Source organism: Bos indicus x Bos taurus, chromosome 19 (genome assembly GCF_003369695.1).
Source record: "Bos indicus x Bos taurus breed Angus x Brahman F1 hybrid chromosome 19, Bos_hybrid_MaternalHap_v2.0, whole genome shotgun sequence".
Classification (NCBI taxonomy): Eukaryota; Metazoa; Chordata; class Mammalia; order Artiodactyla; family Bovidae; genus Bos; species Bos indicus x Bos taurus.
The window spans coordinates 54,624,519-54,641,488 of record NC_040094.1 but is presented as its reverse complement, the minus strand read 5'-3'; the positions used below and the strand labels follow the sequence as shown (position 1 = coordinate 54,641,488).

At 54.4% G+C, this 16,970-nt stretch overlaps 1 protein-coding gene across 2 annotated transcripts in view; it reads right to left on the bottom strand.

Annotated features, from left to right (window-relative positions):
• Window positions 1-3,974: 3,974 nt before the first annotated feature.
• Window positions 3,975-16,970, bottom strand: part of USP36 (ubiquitin specific peptidase 36) — a 32,530-nt gene continuing 19,534 nt past the window's right edge. For both annotated transcript variants that reach the window (XM_027518289.1, XM_027518290.1), the window contains exons 12-21: window positions 16,803-16,903; window positions 15,776-15,911; window positions 12,829-13,467; window positions 12,153-12,283; window positions 9,745-10,335; window positions 9,128-9,321; window positions 7,504-7,605; window positions 6,758-6,873; window positions 6,294-6,445; window positions 3,975-6,087 (exon numbers count right to left, since the gene is read on the bottom strand). In XM_027518289.1, coding sequence (XP_027374090.1) covers window positions 6,314-6,445; window positions 6,758-6,873; window positions 7,504-7,605; window positions 9,128-9,321; window positions 9,745-10,335; window positions 12,153-12,283; window positions 12,829-13,467; window positions 15,776-15,911; window positions 16,803-16,903 — 2,142 coding nt within the window. In that variant the 3' untranslated portion in view covers window positions 3,975-6,087; window positions 6,294-6,313. The remainder of the gene's footprint in view (window positions 6,088-6,293; window positions 6,446-6,757; window positions 6,874-7,503; window positions 7,606-9,127; window positions 9,322-9,744; window positions 10,336-12,152; window positions 12,284-12,828; window positions 13,468-15,775; window positions 15,912-16,802; window positions 16,904-16,970) is intronic.

Here is a 16,970-nt window from a genome sequence, read left to right as displayed (position 1 = left end):
GGTGGAAAGATCAGAATTCCATCACTGATGCGTGGGCATCACATGAGGACGGTGCTGAGCCTGGCCGGCACGTTTCTGGCTTTGGCATCTGGGTGGATGGTGGGCCCCCAGCCTCGGCGGGGACACAAGTAGGAGGAGGGCAGAGAGCTATGAACTCTGTCTGGGCCACAAATTTGCCAGTAGGATACCCATGAGCATCCTCTGGATACATTGATTAGACAACGGGGTATATTGATTGGAGTGGATTGATCCTGGCTCCATCTAAGTATCCAGGGCTCATCAGATCCAACAGATTTAACATTTAAAGGACAGAAAAAGAAGAGCTCTTCAGGGAGAGGGGGATGAACAGTGTCAAATCCTGAAAAGAAGTCGTGGCAAACGTTCATCAAATTTGGGAATTGGATCACTTGAGTGGAGTGACGCGGGCAGAAGGCAGACTAAGAGGAGAATGAAGCAGAAGGCAAATCAAAGCTAAGTTGAGGGAGAGGGTGGCTGGGAAGGGACATGGAAACAAGGGGTCTTCTTTAGGATGGCAGACACTTGAACATGTTCATGAGAGAAGGAAGGGGGAAGAGCAAGACACAAGAGGCAGCTAGAAGGTGAGGTCCCCAGGGGTGGAAGAGATTGGTCTGGAGAGCACACTGAGGTCCCACAGAGGGTCCTACTGACCATTCCATGTCAGAACTGTTAGATCAGAACTGTGAGTGTGGTCCCCACCCAGCAGTGGGTAAGCATCCCTAGGGGCTTCCCTGGTGGCTCAGATGGTAAAGAATCTGCCTGTTGATGCAGGAGACCTGGGTTTGATCCCTGGGTTGGGAAGATCTCCTGGAGAAGGGAATGGCAACCCACTCCAGTATTCTTGCCAGGAAAATCCCATGGACAGAGGAGCCTGATGGACTAGGAGTCAGATACAACTGAGCGACAAATACTTTGACTTTTCAGGAACATGTTATAATCGCAAATTATCAGACCTCAGCCCAGACCTGCTGAACAGAATGTCAGGGGCTGAGGCCCAGCAACCTGTGTTTTCACACCCCCCTGGTGATTCTGACCCTCAAACCTGGGACTGGCACAGCGGCTCTCAACACTGGCTGCCCAGTAGGATCACTCAGGAAGGGTTCAAATGCCAATGCCCAAGCCTCACCCTCAAGAGTCTCCTTTCTGGCACATTCATTGTCAATTAAATTAGTATTAAATAATTCTCCCAGGTGATTTTGCTGCTCCGTGAGTGTTGGAACCACTATGTTAGAAGGGGAATAGATCACAAGGGGAGGGAAAGCAGCTGGTTTCAGTTTTGGGTTCCTCGTGTTTCGCTGTTTTACTTTGGAGTGGGATGAAAATCATTTGCAAAAGAGGCACACAGGCAGTTGGGAGGGGACAAATATGCGGTAACTGCAGAAGGGATGGGAGAGCGGGGCTGTCTAAAGACAGAGCCTAACGGAGCATGGCTACCAGCTTCTGCAGCCGGATGGTCCTCCCCAACAGAAGCAGTTGGTCCTGAGGGAGTGGGGAAGGAAGGAGCAGCACGTGGCTGGGACTGGACCAAGCAGGGTGTGTGCAGCAGGGGCCCCTCCAGGCCTGTGTGTGCCTGCTAAGTTGCTTCAGTCATGTCCATCTCTTTGCGACCCTGTGGACTGTAGCCTGCCAGGCTCCTCTGTCCATGGGATTCTCCAGGCAGGAATACTGGAGTGGGTTGCCATGCCCTTCTCCAGGGGATCTTCCCAACCCAGGAATCAAACACGTGTGATTGTGGGTTCAAGGGAAGGAGCCGGTGCAGGTGACTAGCCACAAGGTCCCAAAGGCCAAGAAGGAATCACGTTGCTGAGCTCCCACCAGGTGTCACGTGACACATCCTCAGGCTGCCCCCCGGTGGGGGGAGAGGATTCCCAGAACCTCGTTTCTCCCAGAACCTCGTTTCACCCAGGTCCTGTCTATACCGAGGCTGTCCATGCTACCAAGACTGGGCAGGATTCACACCCAGGCCTTCCCCACCCCATCACACTGGCCAGCCTTTCACTGCTCACTCCTGACTCCCGAGGTTAGGCCGCACTTCTAATGGATGCCTGCCTAGTTCCCCAGGTGTTCAGATAACTGCGCTTTTTTCTTAATTGGGTCACATCCTTCTCATACCTGTGGTTCTCCCCATTTCCTGTTCTGATAGCATGCTAACACTGCAGGCTTGTCTGTATCATGGCCCCGGAACCTGTCACCCACCTGCCTCTCTGGTACGACGGTGCCCTACCACTCGACTTCCCAAGCCAGTGGTCTTCCCCTGGCCCTGAACTTTCCACATTTGTTACCTCTGCTCTCGATTCCAAGTGCCCAGGTGGCCCCACCTGTTTAGTTACTGCCATGTCACAGTTCCAGACAGGAGCACTTCTTGGCCAGCCTGTTGGACTGGTCATTCTCGCCCATCTTCTACACCCCCACCCCCTGGCCGGCACACACACTGTCGTCTGGCTCGGGTGTGTAAAGAGTGAATCAGACCTCGTATTCTCTTGCTGAAAATACCACAGGCACTCACCAGAGCCTGAAAGACACACTAAGGCTGGAGGGACGAAGTTCCTGCTGAAGTTATCAAATGACAAATAGCCTGGGCTTCCGCTTTGTCACCTGACCATGTCAGTCAAGGAAGCCTGGCTGGCCGGAGCCTGCTCACCAGCCAAGGATCCGTTCACAGCGTCCCCTCGTCTCTGAGGCCACATCTGGTAGAGCTGGGCCTCCTCCTGGTTCTCACTGGAGACAGCAGCTCTGAGCTTGAGACCACAGGCTGACGGGGGAAACTTGGCTGTGTTTGTCTTCCATGCACGCAGAACCACAATATGGACAGAGCTATAGTCTTGCTTGTATGACCCATGCCCAGATTTGTGGTGGATCAACTCCAGCTGCCGCCCAGCCCGTGATGTGCAGCCTTTGGACAAAAGCTCGGCTGGTCAGACAGGCCTGTGAGCTGTAATCTGTCCCCCCAAACTCTCGCCCACCTGCCGACCACCCCCTCTGGTTTGGGTCCGGTTGATGCCTCGCTTCACCTCTTCCTTTGCTGTCATTTTGAGCCATCTGGCCATACCCCCCCAGTGACCAGGGTCGAGTCCTGTGTCTGAGGGCATCCCTGAAGGAAAGGAAGGGGTGAGGAGCTGTGGGGCTTGGCTACCAAAACCCACCCACCGGAAACCTGCCCCTACCCTGGACTATCACCCACTCACTGGTGCTGCCCTTGCCACCTGTAACCTCCCAATCACAGGGGGCTCTACAGGGTCCTAGGCCCCTCCGGGCCATGCACCAACTTCCAGGACACGTCCAATCAGCCAGACATGATCTTCCTGCTCTTGTTAGGCCCAGCCTGACCAGACCAGCAATGTCCATGTGGGCCACTGAATTCCAGTGCATGCAGGAACCAAGCCTTCCTTACCAGGGCCTCCAGCACGTGGCTGAGGCAGCAGCTGGGCACGTCCAGGGCTGAAGGTGACCTGACTACATCATTGTACCCAGGCCAGGCTGGGAGCGGGGGCAGTGTCCCCAAACTGGAGGCCTGCGTTACCCTTGACAGCTGTCAGAAAAACTCAGTTTGGTAAAACCTATGATGTCTCCCTCATCTTTACCTGCAGAAATCCAAACATTCGGTTACAAAAATTTTCAAACAGACCTCAGTGGAATGATACTGTTTCCGTGTTTCAATCTGATGCTCATTGAAAATCATCCACAAAGCTCAGGGGGCCACTTCAAAGGATTCTTGCCTTCTTAAATTCGGATAAGTGTATGTATAACATTAAGACATTCAGATAAACCTCTTTATTCCTAATTAAATAGGAATGTGCTCTAAGCTTTCCTGCACAGACTGCCCGAAGTGCCTGGTTCCCACTCACGGACAGGTGACAGAAAGCACCCAAGGCTGACCTCACATGTGAACGGGGCCAGCAGACTGAAGTATGGGTGGGAGGAAACCAAAAAAGCCAAAGGGAAAAGACAGAGGCAGGTCCCACAAAAACTCGTTATTTTATTGCACTGAGATCTTGGCAACATCTGTGGCCCCCTCGGTCCCTGGCCATGAGCTGCGGGCTCATCGCACACGTGGGGCCTCAGTATAACCAGGGCCCCTAGCGGAGAGGCAGGGAGAGGCCTGGGACCACCAGGAGAGGCGCCCCCTTCACAAACATAAAGTTAAATTAAACCCACATTCTCAGTCAGCAAGTGTCACCCTAAAAGCTTCAGTTCTTCACCTTGATGTGTACGCACCCAGGATCTGGGCTCGCATTCTGGGCCGCTCCTTTCCCTCTCAGTTTGGCTGATGCTTCTCCTTGAAAGGGGAGGACTCGCCTAGCTAACAGTGATAAACGCTGTGGAGTCAGGCCAGTGCTCATCACTGCCTGGGAGAAAACGGGTGATGTTTTCCTCAGAAAAAGGCATTGTAATTATATAGTGGAGAGAGGAAGAGACTGATTTGGAGAAGAGGGAGAGAAAAAAAAGGAGATAAATTTTGTGCGAGCAGATAACAGAATTTTTCTTTTTTCAACTAACAAAACAGGACAAGAACGTGGTCGGGGAAACAGTTCACACAGGAATGAATGCTGACATCTTGAGATGGGGAGAAGAAAACCCTGCCCATGGAGGCACCTGCCTTCCCTCCTGACATGACAAATGACAGTCAGAGGGCACTGGGGCGGGCCCCTCAGTTCTGAGCAGGCGTGGCTGACATGCAGGAGTCAGGCCTCCAGAAAAAGGCTCCCTGGCCAGTCCAAGCAAAGCTTGGTTCCCATCTGCTGGCGCCAGAGCAGCCCCAGCTCAGGCCATGGGGTATTATCCTCCCCACCTTTTAAGACAGAAATACAAAACCAGGAAAAACAAAAACAACAACCCACATGAAAAAATTAATTTATCTCCCCGTATAAAAAATGTTTAACGCTTTTTCGATACCACCTGGATCCCCCAGGTCCCAGAACAAAGGACAGAACGAAGGGCAAAGCTCAGTGAGGAGGAAAGCAGGGGCTGGATGTGTGCACTGGGGCTCAGGCCGAGGAGCTCCCCTGGAGCGCAGGACCAGGCCAGACATTGAGCCACGCCCGCCAGAAGTGATCCCAAGAGGACGTGTGCTGAGAGATAATCTTCAGACTTAACTTCTGTACCTTCTACCACTGGGACACCAGTCTTTTTTCTGGACAGTATCAGCTCACTGAGGATTTCCCGTATTTATTAAATTACAAGTTTGCAGGCACAGCTTGAGCGGGATAAAAAAAAGGGATAGTGATCGTCTCCAGTTACACAATCATCTTCAATTCAAAAGCACTCACAAAATTGAGCAAACAAAGCCGGTATTTGTATATTAGGGAAAGGAGACATATTGCTAATGGAAGCCACAGGCCTGGTCAAAAATAAACGTTTTATATCAAGTAGTAAAATAAAAGGAGGAATCTACCCCAAGACCACCACCTCGGTAAGGACCCCGGGGTTTGCAGCTGCAAGGGCTGGGGGCAGGAGGGGAGGCCCAGCAAAGCCACCTCAGAGCAGCAGCAGCCTGAGCAGCAGATGTGCTGTCGCATCTCTTCAGCCCCCAGCCCGCCCCACCTCAGCCGTCCGCTCTCCAGAGGAGGTCTAGGAGTTTCTTGAGATGGAGAGATGCATTGCCCTCCACCCCTGCCGCCCAACTCCAAAAGAAGGGAGAGGCTGCAGCGTGGGGCCAGCCTGGGGCTCTGACTTTCCGAGGACGGACTGGTAAGGCATACAGAGCCCCCATGGGAGAAGTGGGAGCCGCACGATCCATGGAGAAGGGCAACCGGCCGCATGCTGTTGCCTCCGGAGCTCGAGGGCGCCCTGGAAGGCTCGGCTGCGTCCTCCCCGCCCTCCCCTGCGGCTCCAGGCTGGCCGCTGCCGGCCAGCATCACAGGGCGCCGGCCCCACCCCGCATCCCCGTCGCTGTGCTGCCCCTGCTCCGTGCGTCACCACGCGGTCTGTCACAGTGCACGTCGTGTTCACCTGGGCAGAAGCCCAGGGCCTCTGCGGGCCGTCCCCCCACCGACAGGCCAGCGAGTCCACGGCAAGCGGCTCTTCTGTCCAGACAGACCATCCGCGGGGAGGGATGCGTGCCTCTGGAGGCTGTGGGAGCAGAGAACATGGCTCCTGATGGAGAGAGATGAGACCCTGAGGGTCCCACCACCATCCCTGAAGTGTGCGTCCCACACAGGCCACGACATGTGACTCAGAGGGAGCCCAGAAACACAGCACACACACCACACTCCACACACGTGTGTAAACACACCCCACCCCGCCCCGCCCCCACCGCCACATGCACACAAACTGACCTATCTTGACAGCAGCACATTCAGCGGCGATAGCTCAGACTGGAAGCCTTAGCTGGGTGAGTCACAGACCAAAAATTCCGTCTACTCTGAAGTTTTTGGAAGGCGTTGAAGTTTCTTTTCTTCTCTCTCTTGAATTTTTTCAATTTCTTCTCCTATGTCAAGAATCACAGTGTCACAATTCCCACAAAGGCCTCCCCCAGGTCCTGGTGGCTCCTTCCGAGTGCTTACTGCACACCAGCTCGAGTCTCAACGTGTGACCTAAACAGATTTGTCCTCCACGTGGCCCTCGGGAGGTGTCCTCATGACCCCAACTTCACTGATGGCAGAGCAGGAGCAACTGCAGGACGGAAACCCTGCACCCGGCCACGTGCTCCCAGGCAGCCAGGCTCCAGCCTCGCCCTCGGCCACTTCAAACCGCCCTGAAAACCCAAGTCCCCCCTGCCAGGTGCCACCACGCGTCACACCTTCCCTCGGTCGAACTCTTCGTCCCAGTCGTCAATGACCGTGGCCGTGCGGGCCAGTCTGCTGTCCTGAATGGCGTCCTGACTGACGGCCGACACCGCGCCGTCCCACGTCAAAACTGCAAAGCAGACACGTGCGTCAGGACCTGGGTGGGCTCCCAGCTGCCCTGGCGATTTACTTCAAGGGTGAAGTTTACATACGAGGCTGGTTTGCTCCTAACGATTCACCGTTTTTGAGGGCCACCTTCTGGTGAAAATGGACACACAGAAGGAAAAGGAAGAGGGACAGGGTGGTCTCTGGTTTGCAGGACAGTCAATGATTCTGTCACACGAGCAAACACTGTTAACTCTACCACCGATCCTCAAAGTTTAGTTTTTATAAACCCCTGCTCTCATTTGAGAGACAAAGATCTTGTGTTCTCCAAGTCCAAATTAGAAAAATAATGTTCTAAATGAGAATGTACAGCACGCGAGCCAGACGAGCCATCCCTGCCACAGCCATCCCCGCCCCGAGACACACACTCATCCTCTCCCCGCTCCCAGAGCCCAGGGGGAAGCTGTTCTGGATCCTTCCACAGACTAACCCCAACTGCAGGGTTCTTGACCTGCATGCAATGGCTTTCTTTTCCTGTCTTCAGAGCCAAGCAATCTCTGTGCACAAGGCTCAAAATTGCAGGCCTGCTTCAGGCCTCTTTATCTCCTACAGAAGCCAATAGCAGAAAAACAGAAGTCAGGTCTCAAAACAGTACCTTTTCTCCCATAAGCTTTATCAGATGAATATTTGAGCAATTCTTGGACCACATCGGATTCTCTCTCTCTGTCCCAGGATGCAAGTGGAGCCGGTCCCAGCCCTGCAATCAGAGGAACAGTTTACATACATTTAAGTCACCAAGAAAATGACCACACACCTTTTATTTACAACAGCACTGCAAAACTTACTAATCACAAATTACTGAAAGAATGTGTAAAAGCAAGCTCTTTCTGCCCGCCTGTGGCAAGAGAATTAATGATTTCTCTTCCTCGCCTGTAGGGAACCAGCAGAAACATGGAGCGGAGGGAACTGGAGGGACGAGGTGCCTCTCTCCAGCGCCACCACCGCCACCGCAGCTTGGTGGGGCAGCTCCCGTCTGCCGGACCTGTCCTCAGAGAGCCTGGCCAGCAAGAAAGGACATCTGCACAGATAGTACTGACTGCCCCTCATCATGGCTCTAGAGATGACATCTGAGCTAGCCCTGGCCTCTACCCTGACCCTCAACCAACTCCAACCGCCTGAATGGACTGGCCGTCCTAAACACAAGCCTCACCTCGTCTCTCCGGGCTGCCAACTTGGCAGTGACCTTGTGTCCTTCAGGCTCAGTGCTTTGAGCAGGAGAGCTCCACTGTCCACCCCCAGCCTGTTCCCACCAGCCCCACTGGCTGCTCCTCAGCACAGCTCGGGCCCAGTGGTAACGTGGAGCCATGGACGACTGCAGCTCTAGCCAATTCTCGGCCACTGACGCCCGTCTCCACCTTGGGACTGTGAGCGGGCACGCACGGCACTGGGCCTCCCTGCAGCCCCAGCACCCCAGCCTGGCCAGCGGGCTCACAAAGCAATGCTGTGGTCTGGTGGCGGCCACTCTCTGCCGCCTTTTCTCCCATTATGCTCTGGCCGCCTGCTGCAGCCACTCCTCGCCTAGCAGTTAGCACTTTGCTATGTAATTATCAAAACCCTACATTCATTCATGGCTGCGTTTCTCTGGAGTCCGATACAAACTCCAGGTCAATCCCCAGGGTGGTTGTGCCCCCAAAGAACTAACACAACAGCTGATGCCCTGAGATCTGGGCCCCTTCCAGAGGAGCTGAGGACCTTCTCCTCCCTCATGTAACAGACACACTCCACCAGGAGAGCCCAGTGAGTCCCACCAGCCAGAAAGAAAGACAGAAGACAAAACACGAATGAGCTGCTTGGTGGGGGCCTCAGCTTAGGCAGACCCACAGCACACGGAACCCCAAATGCAAGAGGCCACATGATCGTCAGACAGGCTCACAACTGAGAGAGGCAGAGGGAAGTGAGCTTCTGAACTCAATGCTCCATGTTCAAGTGGCAAAGGACAACATCAAGCTGGACGGCCAGGAATCATTCCAGTGGGAAGGTCCAGAAGGGAACAGCCCTGAATCAGAAGAAACGCTGGGCTCACGAATGTGCTGACATTTACGTGTGTCCTGCATTCTCCTGTGGGGCAGATCCTGCTGAATGATCAGCCAGGTGAGGAGGCCCAGTGGGCAGACGGCTCGCACCAGGGCAGAGGGCTCCCCAGTGAACTGCATCTGCCTCTGGACACACACGGCAGGCTGGCTCCTACCCTTAGCGCCCCCTCCTCATCCCATGCACACCTGTGGGGCCCCTGGGAGCCTGGCCATTCACAGCTGGCAGGGGGCTGCACCCAGGGACAGCGGGGCCCCTCTGGCCCTCGGGCTCCTTCTCTTCTACTTCTTGTCGTGGCTCTTGCTTCTTTTTTTTCTTTTTCTTTTTCCTCGGTGACGTTGCAACAGTCTCTGGCTGGACGACGTCCGAGGGCACGCAGCTCCTGGGAAGTCAGACTGGACAGTCAGCTCCGAGCAAACCGAAGCCCAGACACCTCGAGAACTCTGCTGGCATGTGCCCAGCCCTGCAGAAGAGCCCCGGGAGACACCACCCGAACCCAACGAAGACAGACCGCGCCAGCGATCCACGGCCACAGCCCAGGAGAGCACATGAGCGCATTTTTAATCCTCACTGAGGCAAGTCCTACTGGACAACAGGACCCCAGCCCAGCCCTGCCCGGGTCACGTGAGACCTCCCAGCACACATGGTACTGGACAGATCCGGGACATGCCTCCACTCACCAAACCCCGGGACAACATGGTCATATCCCAGAGGTCCGGGCACCTGTATTTCCAGACAGCACCCACCCGGAGCAGACTGTGTGTGAGTGAGTGGAGGTACAGGGCCCCTGGCTCCCCGCTCTCACCCATGCCAAGGTGGGTCCCCGGGGAGGCAGTCTTCTTCGTCACAGCTCTCTAGTCCCTTTCTCCTCCTCTTCCTGCTGCTCACATGGGGGCCATTGGTCATGCATCCCACTGGCCAGCTGTTCTCCAGGCGCTGGCCACTCCCTGGCTGCTGTCTGCCTTCTTCCTCCGATCTGTCTGCCGGTGGCTCCGCCCGGCCCTCCTTCCTGCGTTCAGGGCTCCAGGGCAGCCCTGGTGTCCGCTCGTCCTGCAGGGGGGTGGCGTCCACGTCCCCCATGTGCTTCCTCTTCCTCTTCCTCCTCTTCCCGGGCTGGGCCGCCACGGCCGTGCAGGTCTCCGAGACACGGCCCCCCACTTTCACGCGAGTCTTCTTCCTCTTTTTACCAAGGCTCCGGAGGGGCTCACTGGCCTCTGGCAGCTGGTGTAGCGGGGCCCGGAAGGCCCCATTGACCTGAGGCAGGGGTGCAGAGGTGGGCGAGCAGCTCTGTGGGTCTGATGTCCCAAGAGGATGGGGGCTGCTGGACAGTGATGGGGGACAGGGGCCGAAGGGGGGCTTCAGATGGCTGGAGGGTCTGGGAGCAGGCGAGACAGCCCTGTAGGGAGAGGCAGGCAGTGAGGACAGGCTGAGTTCTCCGCCCTGCCCTCCTTCGGCCCCCCTCCCTCTCAAGTAAGGATTTTCAATGATTTTCCCCTGTAAACCTCAGATATGTACATGTTTCAGAGAAGTTAGAAAACACAGGCTAACAAGCAAATTCAAACCTCAAGATCAAAGTTCATAAAAATCACTACATATCTCGGTTTCTTGTCACCAGTTAGTCCAAGGTACTTTTACAAACTCCAGTGTTTTAACCTTTCAATACAAATGTGTTCAGAGGAAAGCTCCACCCAGCAATAAACGTCCAGCCTCCACAAGCATCACGTGTCTGAGCACAGGCAGCTGAGTCTTACAAGAAAGGCAGATACAAGCCTAACTGACTTTTGCTATTACGTTCCTAGGATTTTCCTCTGAAACCTGGGGTTTATGAAGATCAGGGAGACAGACTTTCCAGCCAGCTATACAGCAAGACAAGCAAGGGGCAGGACCGGACGGGCGAGACTCGTGGCTCTCCTTTCTGTCAAATGTGTGTGTCGCTAACTGTGTCTGTGTGTGTGCTTAGTAGCTAAGTCACGTCCGACTCTTCTGCGACCCCGTGGACTGTAGCCCGCCAGGTTCCTCTGTCCATTGGATTTCCCAGGCCAGCATACTGGAGTGGACTGCCACTTCCTTCTTCAGGGGATCTTCCTGACCCAGGGATCAAACCCGGGTCCCCTACTGGCAGGCCGACTCTTCACCACTGAGCTATCTGGGAAGCCCTTCTGTCAACTATGCATGCACCCATGGAAAAGTCAATTTTCCACCCTGAGCCACAATTTTCTCATCTGTGAATGAATGACAATAATGCCCACCTCCAAGGGTTATTAATTAAACAGAACTGTCTCATCACTGTCTAAATCAGAACAAACTCTGATAGTCACACAAATTGCATTACTAGGTCACGTTACTCTGCACTTTGGAAATTAAAAAAAAGTTGTACGTCAAAGAAACACAGAAAAAAATACCAAATATATGTCGTGAACATTTAAGGACATTCCAAGTCCAAAACCCCTGTGCCAGCAGTGAGAGTAGGAGGAGGGGGGCTGGGGGAAGGGATCAGTGGGCCCCGAGCGCAGGGCCTCGAATGAGGGGGGCAGGGAGGGCATGATGGTGCCATGTAAACGCTGAACCCGTCCAAAGCACCTCGTGGCTTTGCCTCGTCTTCCTTCTTTCCTCCCTCCCTCCACAGCTGTCAAAGGCCTTAGAAGTCTCTCACTCTTCAGACAGCCATTTATCAGTAACTCTGGGCCTTCTGCCCTCGACACCTGAAGGGACTCAAGCGTTCCGGTGCAGAGCGGGCCAGGAGGCGACAGCCCACGCCTCTGGAGGGCCATCTCCCCAGGATGCTGAAAAGCCCCACGGAGCCACGTCCACTGCAGCAGCCCCCAGAGCCCACTGGGAGTGCCCTGAGGGCCAGGGCAACAGACCCCACCTTGCCCCAAGATAAGCCCTGGAGCGTTGCTGGGAGACACAACCTGCATACAGGACTCTGAGCTCACACGGCGTCTGTCCAGACACCCACCACCCCCGCAACGCCAGCCGTCCACTCTGGGGTCCTGTCTCGGCGCTGGGGACCCCCAGCCACATCAGTTCACAGCACACCCATCACCAAGGGCATGTGGCAGACAGACGGGAGATGAAGACAGAGTCAAAAAGGCCAGGACCGCAGAGACCAAGCTGCCTGTGCCCCGCGGAAGCCCCTCGGGCAGGAGGAGACAGGGGACACTGGTAGACCTCTGCGCCGGCACCACGGGGAGGAGCAGCTGCCCTGCTTACCGTATTGCACGGACAGGCCAGGGGGCGGCGACGATGGGGTGAGTGGGTTTCCGGGGGTAGGTGAGGTCGGAGGATGGAGAGAGGGCAGGTGGACGGAGGTCATTGCCGGTTGCCCTCCGCAGGGTGCTGGCCTGCAGTTATTGACATAAATAAAAACTTGGTGGTCTAAAAAAGGTTGCCGTGAGTGAGGAGGAAAATAAAAATAAAAGTAAAAAAAAAGAAAAAGAAAAAAGAGCCCAGAAGGGAGGATGAGAGGACAGGAGAACAAAAAAGGGAGCGTGAGGGGTGGGGGGGCATGATAGAAGAAGAATCAGAAGTGTTTTTGGTTAGAAACAAAAAGGAAAAAAGGAAGGAAGTTTAAACAGAAACTTCAGTACGACAATTACATCAGCGCGTCAGGCTGCACACAGAGGTGCCGGTCAGCTGGTGTCCCCTGTGCTGAGCTCCGGCCAGGGCCCATCCCCGAACTCCCTTAGGACGTCTGTCCACAGAAGCGGAGGCCCGGCCCCCAGCCTCATCTGATCACACTACTGCTGCCCCCGCACAGGCCAGGACAGCCCTCCAACGCTGGCGGACGCCCTCAGCCATTGTCCCACCGCCCTCCCCAAAGCTAAAAGCAGCCCCACTTCCTGGCTCCTACCAACACCCTTCGGGGTCGAGCTGCCCACACACCCACCTTCTTGGCAGAGAGGGCCAGCTTTTTGGCCGGAGGAGGAGACATGGTGTTGGCCGGCTCAGGGCTGGTGCCGCTCAGGACGGGGCACTTGGCCTTCTCCGGCTCGGCATCCTGTCGGGCTGGCAGCACCTTGGTGGGGCCGGCAGTGACGGAGTAGGTTCCCTGAGAATCTCCGAGGGGAGTGACTCCGCTCTGGGGGGCTTGCGGGGGCCTGCTGGTGGGGTGCTCAGGGCTGGAGCCCCCCCTCTCAGGGGTGGGGCCCTCGTTGCCCGCCTGGGGCCCAAGCCCATTGGGCGTCCCCGCAGCTGGGGCCCGGAGTGAGGTAGAGACAGCGGCCCGGCCGTCCCAGGAGCCTGGCCTGCGACCCTCGCTCCTGCTGCCTCCCGGTGCGCTGGCACTGGGTGGAGGGGAGAAGTGCTGCAGGGACGCTGGCTTCTTGACTTTCTTTCCAGGCTCATCCAGAATGGCTGGCGCGTGGGTGGGTGTTCTGCAGACTTTGGGGGAAGGGGACGCCAGGGGGGGCTTGGCAGGAGCATATCCATTCGGAGACTTCAGGCCCAACACAGAGCCGTTCCTGGCAATGGGTACTCCAAGTTCTTCGGGGGTCTGTGGCTTCTTCATCGTCACAGGGTCTGGTCTCTAAGAGAGGAGCAAAGCAAAGGATGTGATCAAAGCCAGAGGGAGCTGGGCCGGCCCCTACGAGGAGGCAGCAGGCGGGAGCTCTGGAGGAGCCGCTCCAAACAAACTGACATGGGCACATAATACAGATGTCGCTGCTGCTTTTCAGCAATTCCTGAGTTCTGCACAAGTGGGGGCATCTCCATAAGCATCTCGACTATGAAAGCAGGACGTTTTCATCAGGATTTGAGTTATACAAAAATAGTACAACGAGAAAGAATTTACCAAGTTCCATCACCTAAACACAACCTTGATTGATATGCTGGTGTCCTTCCCTGTGGGCTTCTCTGCCAACACAGGGGCGCCTCAGTTTTAACCATGTGCCGTATCACTTAAATACTCAGGCCCTCAACAAAGGTCTTAATGTTTGACTAGCAGACAGCTTGGAGAAGGCAATGGCACCCCACTCCAGTACTCTTGCCTGGAAAATCCCATGGACGGAGGAGCCTGGTGGGCTGCAGTCCATGGGGTCGCACAGAGTCAGATACGACTGAAGCGACTTCACTTTCACGCACTGGAGAAGGAAATGGCAACCCACTCCAGTGTTCTTGCCTGGAGAATCCCAGGGATGGGGTCGCACAGAGTCGGACACTACGGAAGCGACTTAGCAGCAGCAGACAGCTCACTGTGTGAAGAGCTTATAAACTAGACTAGCTCCAGGTAGCCTTGAAATGACCAGCCGGGTGCTAAGTGCCCCATCCGTCTCCGTAGCACCTTTACACCCAGGTCTATACCACCCACACCCTGAAACGCTCCCCAGGGCCTGCACCGGGGCTACTCACCGTAACCGGTCACCTCCCCCTCCCAACAGGTCAAGGTCCTACGCTTCGTAACTACTTGTCAATGAAAAATCAAAAACAATCTTCTCCTGTATTTAGTACTCCATACTCATTTTTTTTAGAAATAGAATGACTAGACTATTAATATTTTCACAAATTAGGATGCATATTGCCACACTGAATTTACTATCCTCTTACCAGCAATGAGGTTTTCCCAAAACGTTTGCTAAATTCATACTACTTTGAATCATTAAGCACCCATATCCTTTGCACAGGCCACAGAGTGACTTGAAGTCACTGAAGTCATTTTTTATCTCTTTATTAATTTTCCTCCTAAAGGGAATACACCCTCCCACTGTGCTACACAACCTGTTCAACTGTTGAGCGTTTAAGTCCCTGGGACCATACGATGTTATTTAAAGTAAAACGATTTCTGGGCAACCACAGTGTATTTGGAAAGCTGCTTTCGTAATGAAAACACACACTGTCAGTGGAGTGGCCTTGCTAACCCAGCCTAACCCAGGGTTACCCATGCTCACCCTCAGGCTCCCCTGCGCCCCTCGCTGTTCCTCTGAGCTGTGACTGAGGCATCTGGCTTTCTTGCTCTGGCCAGAGTGACCATCACCCTTGCAACTGGGTCATAGCTCATCACTGCTGTGTCAATTCCAATGCTTCTATTTCAGCTTCTATTTTCTTCAACGTTGGCGGGGAAACAGATTTTCGTAAAAGACTAAAAACCCTGCAGGCTGTGGAGGCCGTTGACAGTCTGGGTTTGATCTGATCTTCAGACTGGGGTCACAGAAGCAGTCAACAGAGATGGTTGTTCTAGTTTTGAATTACGAATTATGTTGTAATAAAAGAAATTGCTATTTATCTTGGTAATAAAACTGAGTTTAACTTTTTCCAATACATACAAAAAAACCTTCAAGGGATATTCCTTAACTTTACCACATTAAGTTTCTTGTTCTCTCTCCCTGCATATACGTATCAACATATGCGTGTGTATGTACATATATATTTTTCTAACCATTTGAATGAATTTTAGACAAGACATCCTTTTACCTCCAAATACAGCAAGTATTTCTCAAAAGAAAGGATGTTCTCTTACCACCACCATAGTAAAACTGCAACGGTTATACCCTGGTACAATCTATTCACATTTTCGATATTAAAGTGTGGGGATAAAGTATTTTTTCCCAGGTGCTTAAGGTGTGCTTGGGGGACCTGTCATTGTACTTATATAAGGCAGCTGGGAGCTAAGTCTTGATCTGCTGAGTCGCGTCTTCTCTTCACTGTTCCCTCTTCCTTACCAGCATCGGCCCTGTAACCCTCTTCAGAAAGAACATGGAACAGAGCAGGACCGCGTCTGTGCCTCCTTCAACTGGGCCAAGCACCCCGGCACACAGAGGTGGGGGCGGTGCTCCATGACACCCCAAGAGGCACAGGCGGCAAGAACAGCAGGGTTTACATCGATCCTATTAAACAAGTACCTTTCCGGTCATTGGAGAGGCCGCGGTTCCGTTGCTGACATTCTTCCGGACATGGTCCGGAACCACGCCGGGGCGGCTGGAAAGGGAGGCAGTCCTGGAGATGGAGCCCTCGGGACTCTTCTTAGAGCCTGGAATCCTGTCAAAGGGACAGAAGGAGGCAGGGACTGCCTTACTGAAGCTGCAGAGGCTTGACCCAAAGTGAGCGAGAGAAGGAATCAGAATACCAAAGTCAAGTTGGTAAATACCAAAGTCAAAATACCCCCAAGTCAGTACAATTTCATGGAGGGGCAAGCAGGGAGTTCCCTGGTGGCCCAGTGGTTAAGATTCCAGGCTTTCACAGCCATGGCCTGGGTTCAATCCCTGGTCTGGGAACTGAGTCCCTCAAGCCGAGTGGCACGGCCCCCCTCAAAAAAAGCAGTGGGGACCAAGCAAAGGCAGACCACGAGAACTTACTACATAGCTCTGGATTCCGCTCAATATGAGCAGAGAGCAAATTACTCGAGAGCTCTTCCAAAACTAGACTCTCAGTTTATCAACGCCATCCCGAAGCAGCAGAGCACTGCCCTTCGCCTCGTTCTCATCCTCCGGGTGGCGACCACCAGTCCCAGAAAGAAGCACCTCCCGAGGCCTCCACCCTCTGATGGCCCACTTCCCTGCCCACCACGACCACTCCCCGCAAAGAGGACGCGGTGGGGTGAGCCGATATCTAGATAGAGCACAGCTATTCGGGGGCAATAATGTAAAATGCCAGACGGCCTTCCCATTTATGTGCCGAGTCACTTCCATGTGGGGCAGATGGACTGCACTCAGTCCGACCTTCCCTCGGGCTCTGACTCAGCAGCCAGGCAGACGTGGTCTAAGCGTCCTTCCCGGTGGCCGCGCTCTGTTACCCCTGACTGGCCGGAGGACAGCTGTACGTCCTTCAGATTTCTCGGTTACTTTCACGCAGGAAAAGGCCAAGGAGGCCTGTCAGGTCGAGAGTGGGGTGTGGGCTCTGGGGGAAAGGGGTGGGGTGGGAGTCGGTTACCGCAGGTAGAAGAGGACGTAGGCCTGCTGGTTCAGAACCACCTTGATGTTGCTGGCGTGGACCAAGGAGTCGTTCATCTGGTACCACTGTCCATTGCTTGCCTGAAGCAGCAGAGGGTGAGGACGAAAACCAATGGTCAACACTTCTGTGAGGCTTACTTATAACAAG